This window comes from Oryctolagus cuniculus, chromosome 1 (genome assembly GCF_964237555.1).
Source record: "Oryctolagus cuniculus chromosome 1, mOryCun1.1, whole genome shotgun sequence".
Lineage (NCBI taxonomy): Eukaryota > Metazoa > Chordata > Mammalia > Lagomorpha > Leporidae > Oryctolagus > Oryctolagus cuniculus.
The window spans coordinates 79,185,917-79,204,563 of record NC_091432.1 but is presented as its reverse complement, the minus strand read 5'-3'; the positions used below and the strand labels follow the sequence as shown (position 1 = coordinate 79,204,563).

Sequence of the window (18,647 nt, the reverse complement as noted above, 5' to 3'; positions counted from 1 at the left end):
GTTACCAAATTTCCCTCCCAGTAACTTTTTCTTAAACCATAGCTCCATCAATATCATGCATTTATTTTCAACCTTGTGAATTTGTGTATTCTTAGTATTAAAATGTTTTCAATCTAAAAAGTGAAAAAATCCATCTCAATATTGCTTAATATTCATATTTTATACCAAAATATTTACACATGATTATTGGCCTTTTTGCTCTCTTGTGCAGCCAATTGTTTATTCATATACTTTTCCTTTTATCTATGTGAGTATTTTAAAATAATTTATAAGAGCTTTTTATATATAAAGTATATTCCCTTTTGGTTTATCTTAAATGTTGCAAAAATTTTCCTATTTTTCATTTACCATTTACCTTGCTTATTGTCATTTTAAATATATATAAACACTTAAGATATTTTTCCTTTTATCATTTCTGCCTTTCATGTAATCTTGGAAATTCTTTCCCCCACAATAATACTGAATACTTATTCATCTTTTTGTTCTAATAGTGCTTTTATGGAATAGAGGAAATGCACCCAGAAGTTTTTGTGAGATAGAATCTGAGGACTCTGGCTGATATGTGTGTGTAATTAAGAGGGAGGAGCTAAGTGTGACTGAATTTTCAGGCTTGATAGACTGTGGTGAGGGTGGAACCATCGATCAAAACCAGGAATACAGGAAAAGGAACAAGTGTGCTAGGGTAGATAATGAGTTCAGTTCTGTACATGTTGCAGTTGAAATGCCTGCCAGAAAACCTGGTTCAAATGCCCAACAGGCATTTGCAACAAGGGTATGGAATGCAAGAATATGATAGGGGCTTGAAACATGGCTATAATTTCAGGCATAGAAAGCCAAGACAGCATGGGGGAAAAAAATGTCCTACATGATGGACCTCTGTGAGAGAAACCCCAGTGGAAAGAAGTGGCCATCAAAGAAGGATATACTTTTCTCTGAAGGGAGGAGAGAACTCCCACTTTGTTTATGGCTTTGTTTAAATACTGATGGAGATTGTGGATTCAAAAGGTTTCTACAGCCAGGGCAGCTCATGTCAAGAGCTTCAAGTGATCACTGAGTTTTAATAAGAGTGTTAATTGTTAAATTAACAACAGGGGTCACTGCACAATTACTTCCCATGCAGGACCTCTGTCCTCAGCGAGGTGTATTATGAGAATTAACTGTAAAACTTGTTCTCAAACAGTTATTTTTTTGTGCATGTGTGTGCAAATTGTTGAAATCTTTACTTAGCATAGAGTTGGTCTTCTGTGTCTAAAGTTAATGGAAAATGAATCTTTAAAAATTTTTTTAATTTACTTGACAGAGTTAAAGATAGAGAGAGAGACAGAGAGAAAGGTCTTCCTTCTGTTGGTTCACTCCCCAAATGGCCGCTATGGCCAGCGCTGCACCGATCTGAAGGATCTGAACCCAGGAGCCAGGTGCTTCTTCCTGATCTCCCATGTGGGTGCAGGGGCCCAAGCACCCAGGCCATCCTCCATTGTCTTCCCGGGCCACAGCAGAGAGCAGAACTGGAAGAGGAGCAATTGGGACTAGAACTGGTGCCCATATGGGATGCCGGCGCCCCAGGTGGAGGATTACCCAAGTGAGCCACGGCGCTGGCCCCAGAAAATGAATCTTAATGGAGAATGGGACTGGGAATGAGAGAGAGAGGCGGTGGTGGGGTGGCAGTGGGTGTGGGATGGCGAGAAGAATCATTATATTCCTAAAATTGTACTTACGAAATGTGTGTTCATTAAATAAAAGGTTTCTTTCGGGAAAAAAAAAGAAATATGGCTATAGAAATCATCAGCAGATACTTGTTAGCTTAACAACATTCTGGTCACAGTGTATATTTTGGGTCAAGCCCTACACTGTGCTCTTCACTGCATTAGTTCATTTAGCCTTCCTAACAATTTTAGCAGGTAGAAATTGTTTTCATTTCACATGTGAAGGCACAGTCATACAGAAGTTATATTACTTTACTAAGTCCTACAACTTGTTTGTAGTGGAATTTGAATGTGAAATTAGATAAATTCTTCTGATTCCTAAATTTAATCTCTAGCCCTATTTTTGTGTTGTCACAGGAATGACTGAGTATAAGCAGGGGCAGTCAGTGTCCCAGGGATAGAGAATAGCAAAGCACAAAAGAAAGGAAGTTGTCAGTGAAGCAGTCTGAGTAAGAGATCATGGGGTAGATAAGGGCCTCATGGATCTGTGTTGATGCTCTAACCAGAATGGAAACACTCAGAGTGTAGGTTCATATCTTATATATTCTTTTACTAGAACATGAAACCTGTCTTCTGACTCTGACCCTCAATAAATCTTATTACCATGCTTTGCACATAAATATTTCTTGATTAATACTTTGATGGTCTGTCAGTAATTTTCTTGCATTCCCTTGCTTCCCTAGATCATACCAGTCCTGTGTCATCACTTATTATGGGCGAGGGGCTCGGTCACTGGGGAACTTAGAATTATGCTACTGCCTTCCCTGTGAGCAACATAAATAGACTCCTTGGAATATGCTTGCTACAAATTCTGGATCTGATCACTGTCACAAATAACATGCCATTTTTACCTGGGTCAACTTTTCACCTGAGTTGGTGAGTGAACCATAGGACACAGCAAAAACAGGGAGAAAACCAAACCTTTTTATGTACAGCCTAAATATTAGGGAGTGTAGCAGAAAAAAAAAAAGCTAGAGAAGTATGGACCCAGATTTTATCACATGATCAAGGAGTATGATATATTAGACAAAGCATGGCTTTAGGAATCAGGAATTATAATTCTCATTCTGTCACTTCGCATCTGTGGCTTTGGGATTATTATTTAAATACTTTGAGTTCTCTTATGTGTATTATAAAACACAGTGGTTGGAATGATTAAGTACATTTACCAAGATAAAAGTTTTAGCTTATTGTATGTATCCCACACAGTGAAGCTGGGATTGTAGTACATACAGAATCATTTGCTCTATGTTCTTCTCAGATGCTTGCCTTTGCCCATTTCATAGCTCATTTCCAGTCATCCATGTCAGAGGGGTTAGGAGGAAAATGAGCCCCAACTCAGACATGTCTGCCTAATATAAGTTTAATATGTACAGCAGTGGAACCTAATTTTAGTTGGCAATAAATCTGCTGAAAATCGTTTAGGGCATAATCTAGTTTCCTTGATTCACACTAATAGTGGGTTCAAATGCTCATCAGTTTCTGATGATAATCAGTAAAGATCCTACTACAGTCCTTCTTTGTGGGGGAAAAAAAAAAAAACAAAGAAACAAAAGCTTCCATAAATTCTCATTGACTGAAATGTATCCGTTTCAATCACTTCCCATCTGAATTCATCTTGTCCTCTCTCCAAATAACATAAAAGTTGTTGCCCACTTCCAGACAAGTGCTGAAATCCCGAATCAATACTAGACATAACTCCTATTATCATAAGTTAGCATAGATTTCAGCCAGCCTAGTGGGTAAAAGGAAATTCTTTGAAGAAAACAGAGAAATGAGCTGCAGTCTTAACTTGGCAGGCCTATTTATTAAAATAGTGATTTGGGAGATATTTCAAATGCAACTGTTAGATGCAGATCCAATTTGAGATAACTAACCCTCTGCTTTAGGAACGAATAGTCCTTAGAACAGGTATGACTTTTTCTCATTGTATAGTTTAATTATTAATAACTCACCATCAGTCTTAAGAGTCCCAGTTTGGAAGACAAATCATACAGTCATCTCTCATAGGCCATTTCCAATGTACAGTCCATCTTTTTAAAGATATGTTCCCTGGGGCCAGCATTTGGCACAGCAGTTAAGACACTGCCTGGGATGCCTCCATCCCTGAATGAAGTGGGTTTGTGTTCTGGCTGTGCTACTGATTCAAGCTAGTGCATACTCTGCCAGGCAACAGTTGATGGCTCAAGCAGTTGGGTCTCTGGCACCCATGTGGAATAACTTTATTGAGTTCTAGGCTCCTGGTCTTGGCTTGGCCCAGCCTTGACTGTTGTGAGAGCTCTCTCTCTCTTTTGCTCCCACTCTCTAACAAAAATAAATGAGTGAATAAGTAATAAAATGTAATGATATATATATATATATTCCTTGAATTAATATAAGAAAGATTATCTTACTAAGCCTTTGGTACCCTATCTTGTAGTCATTTAAGTATCTCTTTGTTGCAATAATTGAGAGTTCACAGAAGCTAATGAATAACTCCCTATGGCTCTCTTAATGGCAAAAGCAAATAAAGTAACTTCACAGGAGTTTACCTAATACAGCAGCCCTGAGAGGGAAACTTGAGGGTTTGTCCTTTCACATTTATATTTGCAAAGCAATTTCCAAATATTTTAATTAGCTTTCCCTCTTAATAAATGCAAATATGCATACCCATGTTGGACAGCAAGGGAAAGTAGATTAGAGAAATATGATGCTATACCTTCCGGGATACTATTTCAGACATTAATTTTGAGTGTTTTTTGGTCTTATACACTTTTCACAATCTTTAGTCACCTGCTTTTCTCTTCTTCAAGAATGGATATGCTATGGTTTAACAATTTGAGGGTAGTAAAATTGTCAGAACATTGCCAGTGGTGCTTCGAATGTTACTGTGGAAAATCAGTTTCCCTGTGCAGTGTGGAGGAACTGCCTGGTACAAGCCCAGTCGTTCTCCCCAGAGGAGGGATCACCAGGTCTTTGGGGGCTCCTGTCAGGAAGAAGCTAGTGTATACTTCTGAACAGCCATAAGGCATCTTGGGCAGGTGGATTCTCAAGTTGTAACATACGGATTCTTGTGTGGCATTGTCATTGTAAAGGGAGTGATAGAGAAAGGAATGCTGCCTGCTTGCTAATGCCCCTGCCATCTGAAGACTGTTGCTCTATATCTAGTAGAAAGCTTGTTCCCACCTATTCAGTTCCCTGACTACAGCCTAGCTCTGAGAGAAATAAACTCAAAGCAAGACAGGAGGAACAGAAAGGTTTGTTCTCTGAAAAATGTGCTTGGAGAGGACTTTTCTTGGGACAAGTGTGCAGTAACTGAGGAAAGGCTTGTTCTGAGATGGTTCTTCTACAACCCTTCTACCAAATATTTCAAAGAGGTAGAAAGGGAGTACAGGACAGAAAACCCCACCTCTTGGGTACTGGGGCCATTGTGGGGTGACTTAAATTGGCTGGCATTTCACTCCTACCAGATAATGTATAGAAGACCAGAATTCTGATATTTTACAGTCACAAGGACTCTCCAGAGAGCTTAAAGCCCAACACTCTCATTTTACCCAGAAGACTTTCAGGTTCAGAGACCTAGAATCCTTTTTACAAAGATTCCACTGAACTGCTAGCCTGGGGTGCTCACAAAGTCACTTCAGTCTAAAAGACTGAAAAATATAAACCAAGAGTAATTTCTTCCCACTATGAAGAATTATCACAAGACCTAAATGAATGCCTCTGGAAACAAATTGTACATACTTACTGCCTTGTCAGGGAGCTTGCTCTCAGTGGTAGACCACTGTCCTGGAGAACTATCTCCTGCCCTCACAGGGGCAAAGAACTGAACCTTTCAGGACCCCAGCTAGGTTCTGGATCTAATTCTGCATTTTTGTTGTTATTGTTGTTGTTTAAACATCTCTATCTCAATTTTATAAATGTTGTGTTCCAGAAACATCTGAATCTTATGCTGCCTGTTCCACATCACTAATCTAGATGTCTGAGTTCTAATAGGTCCCTATCAGAAGGGAAGACCACAAGAGGGTAAAGAAGACTCAGTGTGGACCTCACTTGGGAAAACAGACTGGGGCCTGCAAAGAAGTTGGGTCAGGTATAACACTGAGGACCGGCTTACATCATGTCTCGAACTTCTACCCCTCTCCTTGTTTTTAGCACCATCAATTCCTAACCCACACCGAACTTATCTTAGAGATCTATAGATTTTACATCTGGCAAGGTTCTTACCTTGTCATCATCACTAATTATGTAGGTGCCACAAATGACTTAAACACTCTAGTTCCTGAATTTCCCTCCCTGTGAAGTGGAGGCACAGTGTTGGCTAATTCTCTAAGCTGGTAGAAAACATTAGATATAACCCGCCTGGTGTTTACCTGCATGGGCAGCAACCAGCGAATGAGGCCTCCCTCTCTAAACACTTCAACTAAACACAAATCAATATAATTCCACATACCTTCCCTTAGTATCCATTATGAACAAAGCTTCTGAATTACTCCCTGAGGGGACATAAAGCTGAACTAGACAAAACTTGCCAACAGTGCTTAAAGCTTGTCACTCATTTAACATTAAGAGCCATCATTTATTCAGTACCTAATATGAGCCCAGCATTTTTATTACATATTTTATCTATACACTTCAACAACCCTATCATGTGGATGTTACTATCATTCCTGTTTTTTTGATGTGGAAACCAAAGCTCAGACAGATCACAAGATTTTGTCCAGGCACACATGCACAGGGCAGCCAACTGCTCGGGAGAAGCTCTGGAGACTGAAGACCTCGTGTGTCATGTCCAAGGAAGAAGGGCCGGAAGACCTTGGACATGTCAAGGCTTCCACTCCCAGTTCCACACAGGCCTGTGCTTAAATCCCAGTTCTTACATTTTGTAGCCATGTCTAGCCTTGGGAAAACTGCTCTTAATCTTGGTTTCTTCATTTACAAATTGAACAAAATACTCCACAAGGGAACTGGAAAGATGAAATGAGATAGTGCGGCCAGAACTTCATTCCCAGCACACTTGGGTATAAAATAACTCACTGGACATAGAACATGAGTCCCCAAGACCTGTGTATCCACTGTCACACTTCCTTCAGATCTTCGCTGAATTGCAACCCTTTCCAAAAGGCCGACCCATACCAACTTTTTATACCCCCCTTCCCTGCCAGGAACCTTTGCTTCTTTGATTATTATTCTATTCAGGGCACATGGTAGACACCTGATGTATGTTGATTAAATAAATGAATGAAAAAAAAATGAATGAAACAATTTGGACATACATCCTGCCTCACCAAAATGCTCGCTCACCCTGATTGGCCACTGTCCCTGAGAGACACATCTCTTGCCCCCGTGGGAGGCACTTGAAAGTCCTGCTTAGTTTTGAACTTTTATTTTACTGGTCATTTGGCTTGTATCTTACTGGTCGTTTGACCCTGGGTACATTACTTAAAATTCCTACTACTTAGCTTCTGCATCCATAAAACGGGAAGAATGATGGTACCTGTTTTGTTACTGCTGGGGATGATTGAGTAAGGCAATCTATAAGAACTTTGTCATACAGTAAGTGCTAGATAAATGCTTTCTATTAACGGACGATCGCCAGACCAGATGTTTAAACTGCTGCTCAGAGCTTTTAGGAGGGGGGAGGTGGCTAAAAACTCGGATACCTCCCGCAAATTCAGCCCAACTGTCCTGGTTAGACCATTAACAACTGAATAGCAGTGAAAGTGCTGCTTTCACCTACTCCAAGCTACTTTGCAGTCAGTATTATCATTTCAACGAGGAAGAGGGAGCCTCAGAGCCTCAGGGAGCTTAAAGGGCTAGTCCAGGACCCTCAATTCAACCCTTAGGCATTCCGGACCCAAGCCCCTTGCTGGGCTTTCTGATTGGCTAGTCTCCATTGCTTCTCCAAGCTCTCTCTACAGTGTGAGGTGGTGACCCGCTCGGCGGCCTCAGGAGTATTGTGTTCAACGGGGTCTTTTACTGACTGTCATTTCCTGCACAGAACTTCTTGACACTGCTTTCTCTCACGCAGAACATGGAAACTAAAGCCACACCTCAAAGGATTGTGACCAGGATCGAAGGGGAGGAGGGCTCCTTGGAAACTGTAAGGCAGGTTACGAAGAAGTGGTGCAACAGGCAGTAGCGCACCAGCCTCCGGTTTTGCAGCCTGTGGAGTTGCTCCTGTCTCCACCCCTTCCCAAGACCGCGGAGTAGGAAGGAGGATTAACCCCTGGGGGAGGAGTTCCGCCCCTCGGCCCCCGCCCCGCCGCCGCAGCCTCTCCCTTGCGCCCACACTCGCGCTCCCCGAGTCTCTCTCCTGCCTAACCCGGGCTGCGCTTCCCCCGCCAGGCACGGCAAGGCGGGCCGGCAGCCAGGATGCAGGCCCCGCACAAGGAGCACCTGTACAAGCTGCTGGTGATCGGTGACCTGGGCGTGGGCAAGACCAGCATCATTAAGCGCTACGTACACCAGAACTTCTCCTCGCACTACCGGGCCACCATCGGCGTGGACTTCGCGCTCAAGGTGCTGCACTGGGACCCGGAGACTGTGGTGCGCCTGCAGCTCTGGGACATCGCAGGTGAGCGCGCGGGAAGCGGACGGTGGGTGCGAGCGCCTCGCAATTGCTCTCTGAGCCCAGGGGCCGCGGCTTCCGGCCCAAGGGTGAGCTCCGAATCGACCGCTCCCTCGCCGAGAGAGGCTTGTACTGATGGATTGGAAACTTGGTTTCAAAGCAAATAAAAAGTTTCTCGCTCTAGCTGAAAGTTCGGGTATACCGCCGGCATTGTTACTATTGCTTTAGCTCCCTTCCGCCACTTTCTCCCCTGGGATCCCTCCGCCCAGTGCAGGCGTCCCAGGTGACCCAGAGGGAGACTGTACAATTGCATTCAGTTCTCCGCGGGAGCTCTTTTCTGGGCGCGGCCCAGAGTGTCCCTTAGGGCTTTCCGTGCCAGGCAGGCTCAGGGAAAGCCCCTAGCTTGTTCACAGCTGACACCGCTGTAGTCCCAGGATAGATGGTGTTTGTCCATTACGGTTTCCAACCCTTTATGTGTATATCAAGGGCAAAGTCTCTCTCTCCCTCCCTTTCTCTCTCTCTCTCTCTGCCTCTCTCTCTCTCTCTGTCATATATCTATTTTTCTAGCTCTGTGGCTGGCTGTCATTTATCAAAAGAAGGTTCTGTACATATTTGAAGGCTATTTTTAGCCAGAAGATTTCTGGTTTTGACCCTAAAGTTTTCCTTGGATAATCTGGAAAATTAACATTTTTACAATGGTTAAAACATAATTAGACTGTGTACCAGGAGTTAGGTCCACAGAGTGAGTCCTTGAGCTAATGCTGTTTGAACCTGGGTATGTGCAATCCCTTATTACAGGTCCTGGTCCTGCCTTGCACTAACCTGCTGCATGACTGTGAACAAGTCCCTTCAACTCAGCTGCAACCCTGTTGAGTGGAAAGGGGCTGGACAAAGAAAGTTCAGGAATCTTCCTACTCAGAGGAGTTGTAGGATTCTCAGGATTCTCCGTGGACCACTCTGAACAGTCCTACTTCATCCCTGATAATTTAAAGACCTGGGGAACTGGTAGTCTTTCTTTCTAAGTGCTGGACTAGCCAGACCTTTTGCAAAAAATAGATTCATTTCAGCTGATGTGTTTGACTGGAAACACTTTATCATGGCTCGAAGCAACATGTGGAAAATGTTTGACAGGGCATTCGGATGTGGGGAGTTAGTGCCTCTTTAATCACGAGCTGCCAGGTCTTATGATAAAGCCCTTGGCATGCATTTGCAGAGATCTTCCATAGCTCTACCAGCATAGCCATTGTCAGAGACCTGAAGATGTCATGGGGCACTGTCTGGCCTTGTTGTCTGAAAATCTGCTGTGAGTCTGTGTACTTTGTTGGTGTCTGCATTAGAGACTGAAAAGTTCTTGACTGCATAAATGAGTCCCAGACTCAGGTTAGAAGTCACTTACCCTTGAAAAGGGATTGTAACTGGGATTTGTGCTTTGTGTCAAAGTTAAACAAGAAGGACCTTAGGCATTAACACATATGTCTGTGGGTCTCAGCTTCCACACCTAAACAGGGGGGATTAAAGATCATAGTGGTCAAGAGCCCAAATTGCCACCCTCTGAATCACCATTTTACTCCATACATAATAAACAAACTTAGACAAGCTCCCTAGGCTCTTTGTTTCAATTTCCTTATCTGTAATTAACAAAGATGGACAACCAACAGGACTAACCAAAAGTGACAGGGCTACTACACAGGAGTTCTTTGGGGATTACTATTTTTTTAAACTTTTATTTAATAAATATAAATTTCCAAAGTACAACTTTTGGATTATAGTGGCTTTTCCCCCCATAACCTCCCTCCCACCCGCAACCATCCCATCTCCCACTTCCTCTCCCATCCCGTTCTTCACCAAGACTCATTTTCAATTATCTTTATATACAGAAGATCAATTTAGTATATACTAAGTAAAGATTTCAACAGTTTGCACCCACACAGAAATACAAACTATAAAGTACTTTTTGAGTACTAGTTATGCCGTTAATTCTCATAGTACAACACATTAAGGACAGAGATCCTACATGGGGAGTAAGTGCACAGTGACTCCTGTTGTTGATTTAATGATTGACACTCTTATTTATGATGTCAGTAATCACCTGAGGCTCTTGTCATGAGCTGCCAAGGCTATGGAAGCCTCTTGAGTTTGCCAAATTACTATTAATACCAGCTACCATTTTTTTGAGCACATGTAAATGGTACACAAGAAGGACTTGATACTCACGTGCGGATTAAGTCCTAATAACCTGTGGTTCTGTAATATACATATATTCTGTCCTCAAGCTCCCAGCACTATTTTTCTGCTTTACCATTTTTCAATATTCTTTCAGGAGCAATTTAATTCCAGAGCTTAAAAGTGCTTCCTGTGCCATGGTTGTAGACTGAGGTTATCCTGGGGACTATAATCACAGAAATCTGAGTACAGGGACCTAACAGTAATCAGCAAAGGAGCCAGAGTTGAGACACAGCAACATCAGCATCACATACTGGAGTGCCAGTTCGAGTCCTGGCTGCTCTGCTTCTGATCTAGCTCCCTGCTAATGTGCATTGCAGTCAGCAGAAGATGGCCCAACTGTTTATCCCTGCCACCCACGTGGGTTCCTGGCTTCTGACTTTGACCTGGCCTAACCCCAACCACTGCAGCTATTTGGGGGGTAAAACAAAGAATGGAAGATCAGGTTCTCTCTTTTCCTGTTCTCTATCATTCTTTCAAATAAATAGAAAATAAGGAACCCAAAGAATCAGCTATGCAGACAATATGGTGTTCAGCATCTTAGTAAGGAGATTTTTTTTCCAGAGCTTTGAGGCTCCATGGTGACCCATCTTTGGCAACCTCAAGTCCAAAGATCCCATGGACTGAGTTAGATATTAGACAGCAGGCAAATCTGCTTGAGCAGAACCTAGGCCATGGAACCAAAGGGTGATTGGAGTATGCACATTTTGAGCTGCATAGGTCATCCTGTGGGTTACTAGTTGATATGAGATTCACCCTCAACTGCCCACTCAAACTCCAGCCAACTAAGTATACTGTGCGGTACCATCAAATCACAGACTATATTCCCAAAGATACGAAAACTCCTTTTCCTCTTTTGTGCTCAACTCTGGTGTGTGTCTGGAAAGGACATATAGTGAAGGTGAGTGGGCCTCCATCTGAGAGGGTGGGGTGCCCAAAAAGCTAGAGCATGCCTGCTTTGCATTAATGTGCCTACTACAAAGGAAATCTTTACTCACTTAAATTCTTCATACCCATTTGATTCATTGAAAAACAGAGCCCTCATTGTCCAGAACATTCACATGATATATCCCTTGTAGCTACTTAGACAAGCCAGTCTGACCCTGAAAGACTCCAAAATGTACCTTTAGAGGCTTGTGAAGTGGATTTTGAAGCAAGATGATGAGTCTTACAAGCCCTTAGAGGGAATAGCAGTTGCCCTGGATTGCAGACATTTGACCATAGAGGAGCAGCTGTCTGAGCTCTGTGTTTAGAAGCTCTTCATAGACTCAAAGTAAGTACATTTGCCCAAGGCCACCCAGATCATAGTGGAAGAACCAGATTTGACCCAGTTCTGTCTGCCTTGGAATGCAGCCATGCTCTTTGTGCCCAGAAGGTAGTGAGTGCCTGGCACACAGTTGGTCCACAAGGATTATGCCCATGTCCCTTTTAAAGTCATTGCTCTCTTCTTTTAGTAAGCTTGTCTCTGCCTTATTTTAACTGGTTTTTGGATATTACTCAGTATCATTATGCAAATAGTAAAAGAAATGAATGAAAATCTATTTCTGAAATTTTGATTTTTGGTTATTATGTGCATTTATAGGGTTCTTTTTTCTTTTTATAATCAGGGAAAAAGAAAAAAAAGTTCATACTTGAGATTATTTATTTCTTGCTACTCTTCAAATCCAGATACTATAAGTGCTCAATTAGTACTTTCCATAGAAAATTATGCAATTTTATCTAAAACACATGATGTGCTTTGGGACCCAGCTGCAGAAAATGGGATGTTTTGAATAACAGTAACTAAAATGTCTATAGAGTACCTTATATGTATTCTAAATGTAATCTAAATTAAAAATATTCTGAAATTGTAATACTTGACATTAGCTAAGCTGGGAAATCTTGCTGGGTCACATATACCATCTATAAAATGGTGATTATTTTATTTTTCTGTGATGTGTTCTACTGTGTCATCTGTTGCAGTCTCTATCATACTTTATATCATTTTTCACCAAGCCTTGGTGTGTAGGCAGTATGTGGCAGTTTATCTCAACTTCCTTACTTACTACCCTTGTGACTTGTGCAAGTTACTTAAAATTATGCCTCGATTTCCTGTTTGATAGATAAAGATAATAACAGAACCTTCATCTTAGGGTTGTTGTAAGAATTAATCAGGTAATTCCTGTAAAGCTCTGCCTGACATAATAAATGCTAAATAGCAGTGGATGTTTGTCATGGCAATTAAGACACAGCTTGGGACACCCATCCCATATTGGAGGTTCCACTCCTTGCTCTCCTACCCATCCAGCTTCCTGCTGGTGCACACCTGGGAGGCAGCCAGTGACGGCTCAAGTACTTGATTCCCTGCCACCCACATGGAACACCTGGCTGGGGTTCTGGGCTCTTGGCTTTGGCCTGGCTCAGCCGATGCTTTAGTGGGTTTCTGGAGAAAGAACCAGTTGATGGAAAGTCTCTCTATGTCTCCTTTGCTCTGCCTTTGAAATAAAAATTAGCATTTTTGAAAAAAGCCATTATTATTTTTACTGTAATTGTCATTATTTACTTATAAAACTGTTATTATCTTAGTTATTATGTAATTGTTATTATGTACTTTCATGTATATTTGCTTGCTTGGTCGTCCCAGCATTGCTGAGAGTATAAACAAAACAGATGGTGTTAAACACATTTTATTTTAGAGCATATCTAAGATCAGAGAAGTAATGCACTTGCCAGAGGCCACAAGTGGCAGAGAAGAACAGGAACAGTTCAACTCCAGTACACGTATACGTAGAGAGATGATTAAGTCTGTTACTCATCAGAAAACCCAACCCCAGATTTAACAAATACAGTAGAAAATAAATTAGGTTGGCAGAGCATTTAGATAGCGCTTCTTTACCATATTAAAGTTTCACCACAGGGCTCTACTAAATAAAAAAGACTTCAAACAACTCATAAGAGGAGCATTTCCACGCAGAACATATCTACACAAACTTTGCTCCTACCTAAGCATTTGACAAGGAATCGCAGGAGTCCATTAACTATCCTATGGGCAGATAGGTGACGGCAGCTTGGGCCCAGAGTCAGGAGTCCTTGGCAGCTAACTGACTGCACTCCAGGGGCTGTGCCACTTATTTGGGTCACAGTGGTAGGTTGTCATAGACTTTGTAAAGTGCTCTTAGGCTATGAAATTCAGCTAAAGGAAAGATTTGAACTCCACCATCCCCTTCGTACCTGTTTCCCAATACTGTAATTCTCCAAGGAGTTTTATAAGAAGAATCTTAAAGGGCAAGGTAATGGATTTAGAAAAGCAGAAAGAACTAAATTTGGCAACCAGTAGGCCAAGTCAGAAAAAAGAAAAGAAAAAGCATATCAAGTCCAGGCCACTCTGCTTGGCAGTTTTTTGTTTCTAGCCTGACTAATTATAGATTTTCCTAAGTGCTGTGTGGAATCACATGTTGTATGCTTACACGTAGATAAGTGTGTGCATTGAGCAAAAGTAGTGAATTTTTGAATTCAGGTGAGGAATGTGTGAGGCAAGAAGCGCAGGGCCTCCTGCAGGGCTGTTGTTAGAATCTACGGCTGTTACAGACATGGGCAATAGACACGTGGGATGTGCTGCACCCTTTAGGCTTGAGAGGACTAGTTCTGACAGGAAAGCAGGTAGCAGTTTGGCCAAGGAAAGCTAAGTCTTTTGCTAGAGGAAGGGGATAAAAGGAGTAGCCCTCACATGTGTGGTTGGTTTCTCCAGCAAATACATTTATTAGATGCCCGGTATCTGTTGTGTATTGTGTAGGTGAGTGGGCACAAAGGAGAGTGAAGAATTGAATAAGACTTGGCTGGCGCCGCGGCTCAATAGGCTAATCCTCTGCCTTGCGGCGCCAGCACACCAGGTTCTAGTCCCGGTCGGGGCGCCGGATTCTGTCCCGGTTGCCCCTCTTCCAGGCCAGCTCTCTGCTGTGGCCAGGGAGTGCAGTGGAGGATGGCCCAAGTGCTTGGGCCCTGCACCCCACGGGAGACCAGGAGAAGCACTTGGCTCCTGCCTTCGGATCAGCGCGATGCGCTGGCTGCAGCGCACCAGCCATGGTGGCCATTGGAGGGTGAACCAATGGCAAAGGAAGACCTTTCTCTCTGTCTCTGTCTCTCACTGTCCACTCTTCCTGTCAAAAAAAAAAAAAAAAAGAATTGAATAAGACTTGATTCTTTATGAAGTTCACAGTTTAGTGGAGATGCACACATGGAAGAAAATCACTGCAACAGTGAGGAAAATGTGTAGATTAAGGAAATTCACAATACTCCTGTGGTGCTAAGTGGATCCAGTCTGCATCATAGCCTTCCACCCTGAGACCAAAACTCTGCAGGTTAGGCAAAGTTTGTGAGGTAGTGTGTTATTTCCTGTGCTCGTACCAAGTGAGTGATTTCAGGGCTGAGCAACTTGAGGTAGTTTCATCCCCTAACTCTCATTACTTCTATTTCCTTCTCTTCAGGATCTCGTTCATACTCATGGTTTAAAACTATATGCAGATAGCTCCAAAGCTATGCCTGTAACCTTGACTTCTCATAAGCTTCATACTTAAAATTCCAGTTTCTTGTTGGACATCTCCTTTACAATATCTCACATAGGTAAAAGATGAATATATCTATAGCAAGGTTTATATAAAAAGCAAGATTTATTTGCTTTCTGTTAATAAAGCATTGTTTGCTCAATGTACCACAATTGAAAAATACAAAATAAAAACAAGAAAAAAAATACAAACTGAATGCAGTAGTTCCCTGTTATCTGTGTTTTGCTTTTCACAGTTCCAGTTACACAGTCAGCTGAGGCCTAAAATTATTAAGTGGAAAATTCCAAAAATAATTCAGGAGTTGTAAATTGTGTGCTATTCTGAGTAGTGTAATGAAATCTTCCTGCTACTTCCTGGACACCTCTGTGTCCAGCATATCTATACATTGGTGCTTGTAGTCATCTTGATTATTAGATTCACTTTTGTGGTATTGCAGTATTCGCTTACGTATGGCTCCAAAGTGCAAGAATGGTGATGCTGAGGGTGTGCATTTGGTGTAGTGAGTGCTTTAGGTGTTGCTTAGGACACATGCATTCTAAACTGAAGCCTGGGCTCAAGTTCTGGGCCTGCTTCTGATCTCAGTTTCCTGTTACCATGGGAAGCAGCAAGTGATAGTCCAAGCAGTTGGATCCCTGCCACCCACAAGGGAGGCCTGTTTTGAATTCTAGGCTGTTGGCCCAGTCCCAGCTGTTTTGGGCATTTAGGAAGTGAACCAGCAGATAGAATATATATCTTTCTATTTCTTTGTGTCTCACTCCTTTTCAAATAAAATAAATACATAAAGAAATATTTTTTTATAAAAAGTAGTAATGCTGGCAATTCGGATATTCCAATGAGAAGCTGTAAAGTGCTTCCTTTAAGTGGAAAGTGAAGATTTCTTGATTTAATAAAGACAAAAAATTTGTGTACTGAGGTTGCTAAGATCTATGGTAAAAATGATCTGTCCATGAAACTGTAAAGGAGGAAAAAGAAATTCATGCTAATTTTCTTATTGCAAAATTATGGCCACAGAGTATGCTAAAGGCTCAGTCAAGATAGAAAAGGCAATACATTAAAGGGGTTGATAGTATCTGCAGTTTTAAAGATCTCCATTGAGTTGTTAAGATCTATGGTAAGAACAATAAAGAAGGAAAAAGAAATTCATGCTAATTTTTCTCTTGCAAAATTATGGTCACATAGTGTGATAACGGCTTAGTGACTATAGAAAAGGCAACACATTATAGGGGATGATAGTATCTGCAATTTTAAGCCCCCAATGGAATTGTTAGAATGTGTCTCAAATAGATAAAGGGAACTACTTGTATATTTACAACTATCCCCACTTAATGCTGAGTAGTAAATTATACTATTTGTAAGCTTTACCTGGACATTTTTCCTTACCCACTGTACTTCATCTTCATACTTCTTCATACTTTGTATTTACTGTGCTGCCTTTACACCCAGGCATTTAGACTTGAAATCTTATCCTCATTACGCCTTCTGCTTTGAGCCTGAATATGTCATCAACCTCCAGCTCAGGTGGTTATAGGGTTTTTCAAACTTCCTTGGACCAGGGACAACACTATTTTATTTTTTTTTAACTTTTATTTAATGAATATAAATTTCCAAAGTACAGCTTATGGATTACAATGCCCCCTCCCCATAACTTCCCTCCCACCCACAATCCTCCCCTTTCCCGCTCCATCTCCCCTTGCATTCACCTCAAGATTCATTTTCATTTCTCTTTATATACAGAAGATCAGTTTAGTATATATTAAGTAAAGATTTCAACAGTTTGCACCCACATAGAAACACAAAGTGAAAAATACTGTTTGAGTGCTAGTTATAGCATTAAATCATGATGTACAGCACATTAAGGACAGAGATCCTACATGAGGAGTAAGTGCACAGTGACTCCTGTTGTTCACGTAACAAATTGACACTCTTGTTTATGACATCAGTAATCTCCCTAGGCTCTTGTCAAGAGCTGCCAAGGCTATAGAAGCCCCCTGAGTTCACTGACTCTGATCATATTTAGACAAGGCCATGGTCAAAGTGGAAGTTCTCTCCTTCCTTCAGAGAAAGGTACCTCCTTCTTTGATGACCTGTTCTTTCCACTGGGATCTCACTTGCGGTGATCTTTCATTTAGGTCATTTTTTTTTTTTTTTCCAGAGTGTCTTGGCTTTCCATGCCTGAAACACTCTCATGGGCTTTTCAGCTGGATCCGCATGCCTTAAGGGCTGATTCTGAGGCCAGAGTGCTGTTTAGGACATCTGTCATTCGATGAGTCTCCTGTGTATCTCGCTTCCCATGTTGGATCTTTCTCTCCCTCCCTTTTTTGTTCTATCGGTTAGTATTTTCAGACACTAGTCTTGTTTATGTGATCCCTTTGATTCTTAGTCCTATCATTATGATCAATTGTGAACTGAAATTGATCACTTGGACTAGTGAGATGGCATTGGTACATGCCACCTTGATGGGATTGAATTGGAATCCCCTGGTATGTTTCTAGCTCTACCGTTTGGGGCAAGTCAGTCAGCTTGAGCATGTCCCAAATTGTACATCCCTTCCCTCTCTTATTCCCATTCTTATCTTTAACAGTGATCACTTTTCAGTTAAGTTTCAGCACTTAAGAATAACTGTATTAATTACAGAATTAAACCAATAGTATTAAGTAGAACAGACAAAAAATACTAATTGGATAACATATTAAGTTGTTCATCAACAGTCAGGGCAAGGGCTGATCAAATCACCATTTCTCATCGTGTCCATTTCACTTTAACAGGTTTCCTTTTTGGTGCTTGGTTAGTTGTCACTGATCAGGGAGAACCTATGGTATTTGTCCCTTTGGGACTGGCTTATTTCACTCAGCATAATGTTTTCCAGATTCCTCCATTTTGTTGCAAATGACTGGATTTCATTTTTTTGACTGCTGTATAGTATTCTATAGAGTACATATCCCACAATTTCTTTATCCAGTCTACTGTTGATGGGCATTTAGGTTGATTCCAGATCTTAGCTATTGTGAATTGAGCAGCAATAAATATTAAGGTGCAGACCGCTTTTTTGTTTGCCAGTTTAATTTCCTTTGGGTAAATTCCAAGGAGTGGCATGGCTGGGTTGAATGGTAGGGTTATATTCAGGTTTCTGAGGAATCTCCAGACTGACTTCCATAGTGGCTTAACCAGTTTGCATTCCCACCAACAGTGGGTTAGTGTCCCTTTTTCCCCACATCCTCGACAGCATCTGGACAACACTATTTTATTTACCCAGTCTGCTCTCCTAGCCTCTTGGCTAACTCTAATCTTCCTCCTCCAACTTTCACATATACCAAGGTCAAGTTATCTGCTAAGAACATCACTCTGGTGGCTTCCCCTTGCATATAGATTTTTTTAAAGATTTACTTATTTGGAAGGCAGAGTTACACAGAGAGAGAAGGAGAGGCAAAGAGAGAGAAGTCTTCCATGCACTGGTTCACTCCCCAATTGGCTGCAACGGCCAGAGCTGTGCTGATCCAAAGCCAGGAGCCAGGAGCTTCTTCTGGGTCTCCCATGTGGGTACAGGGGCCCAAGGACCTGGGCCATTTCTACTGCTTTCCCAGGCCATAGCAGAGAGCTGGATTGGAAGTGGAGCAGCCGGGACTCAAACCG

At 41.8% G+C, this 18,647-nt stretch overlaps 1 protein-coding gene across 2 annotated transcripts in view; it reads left to right on the top strand.

Annotated features, from left to right (window-relative positions):
- Nucleotides 1-7,875: 7,875 nt before the first annotated feature.
- RAB38 (RAB38, member RAS oncogene family) overlaps nt 7,876-18,647 on the top strand; it is a 78,894-nt gene continuing 68,122 nt past the window's right edge. Inside the window, exon 1 of one of the 2 annotated variants that reach the window (XM_051850430.2) lies at nt 7,876-8,259. In XM_051850430.2, coding sequence (XP_051706390.1) covers nt 8,058-8,259 — 202 coding nt within the window. In that variant the 5' untranslated portion in view covers nt 7,876-8,057. The remainder of the gene's footprint in view (nt 8,260-18,647) is intronic. The other variant, XM_002708645.5, reaches the window with a different exon arrangement.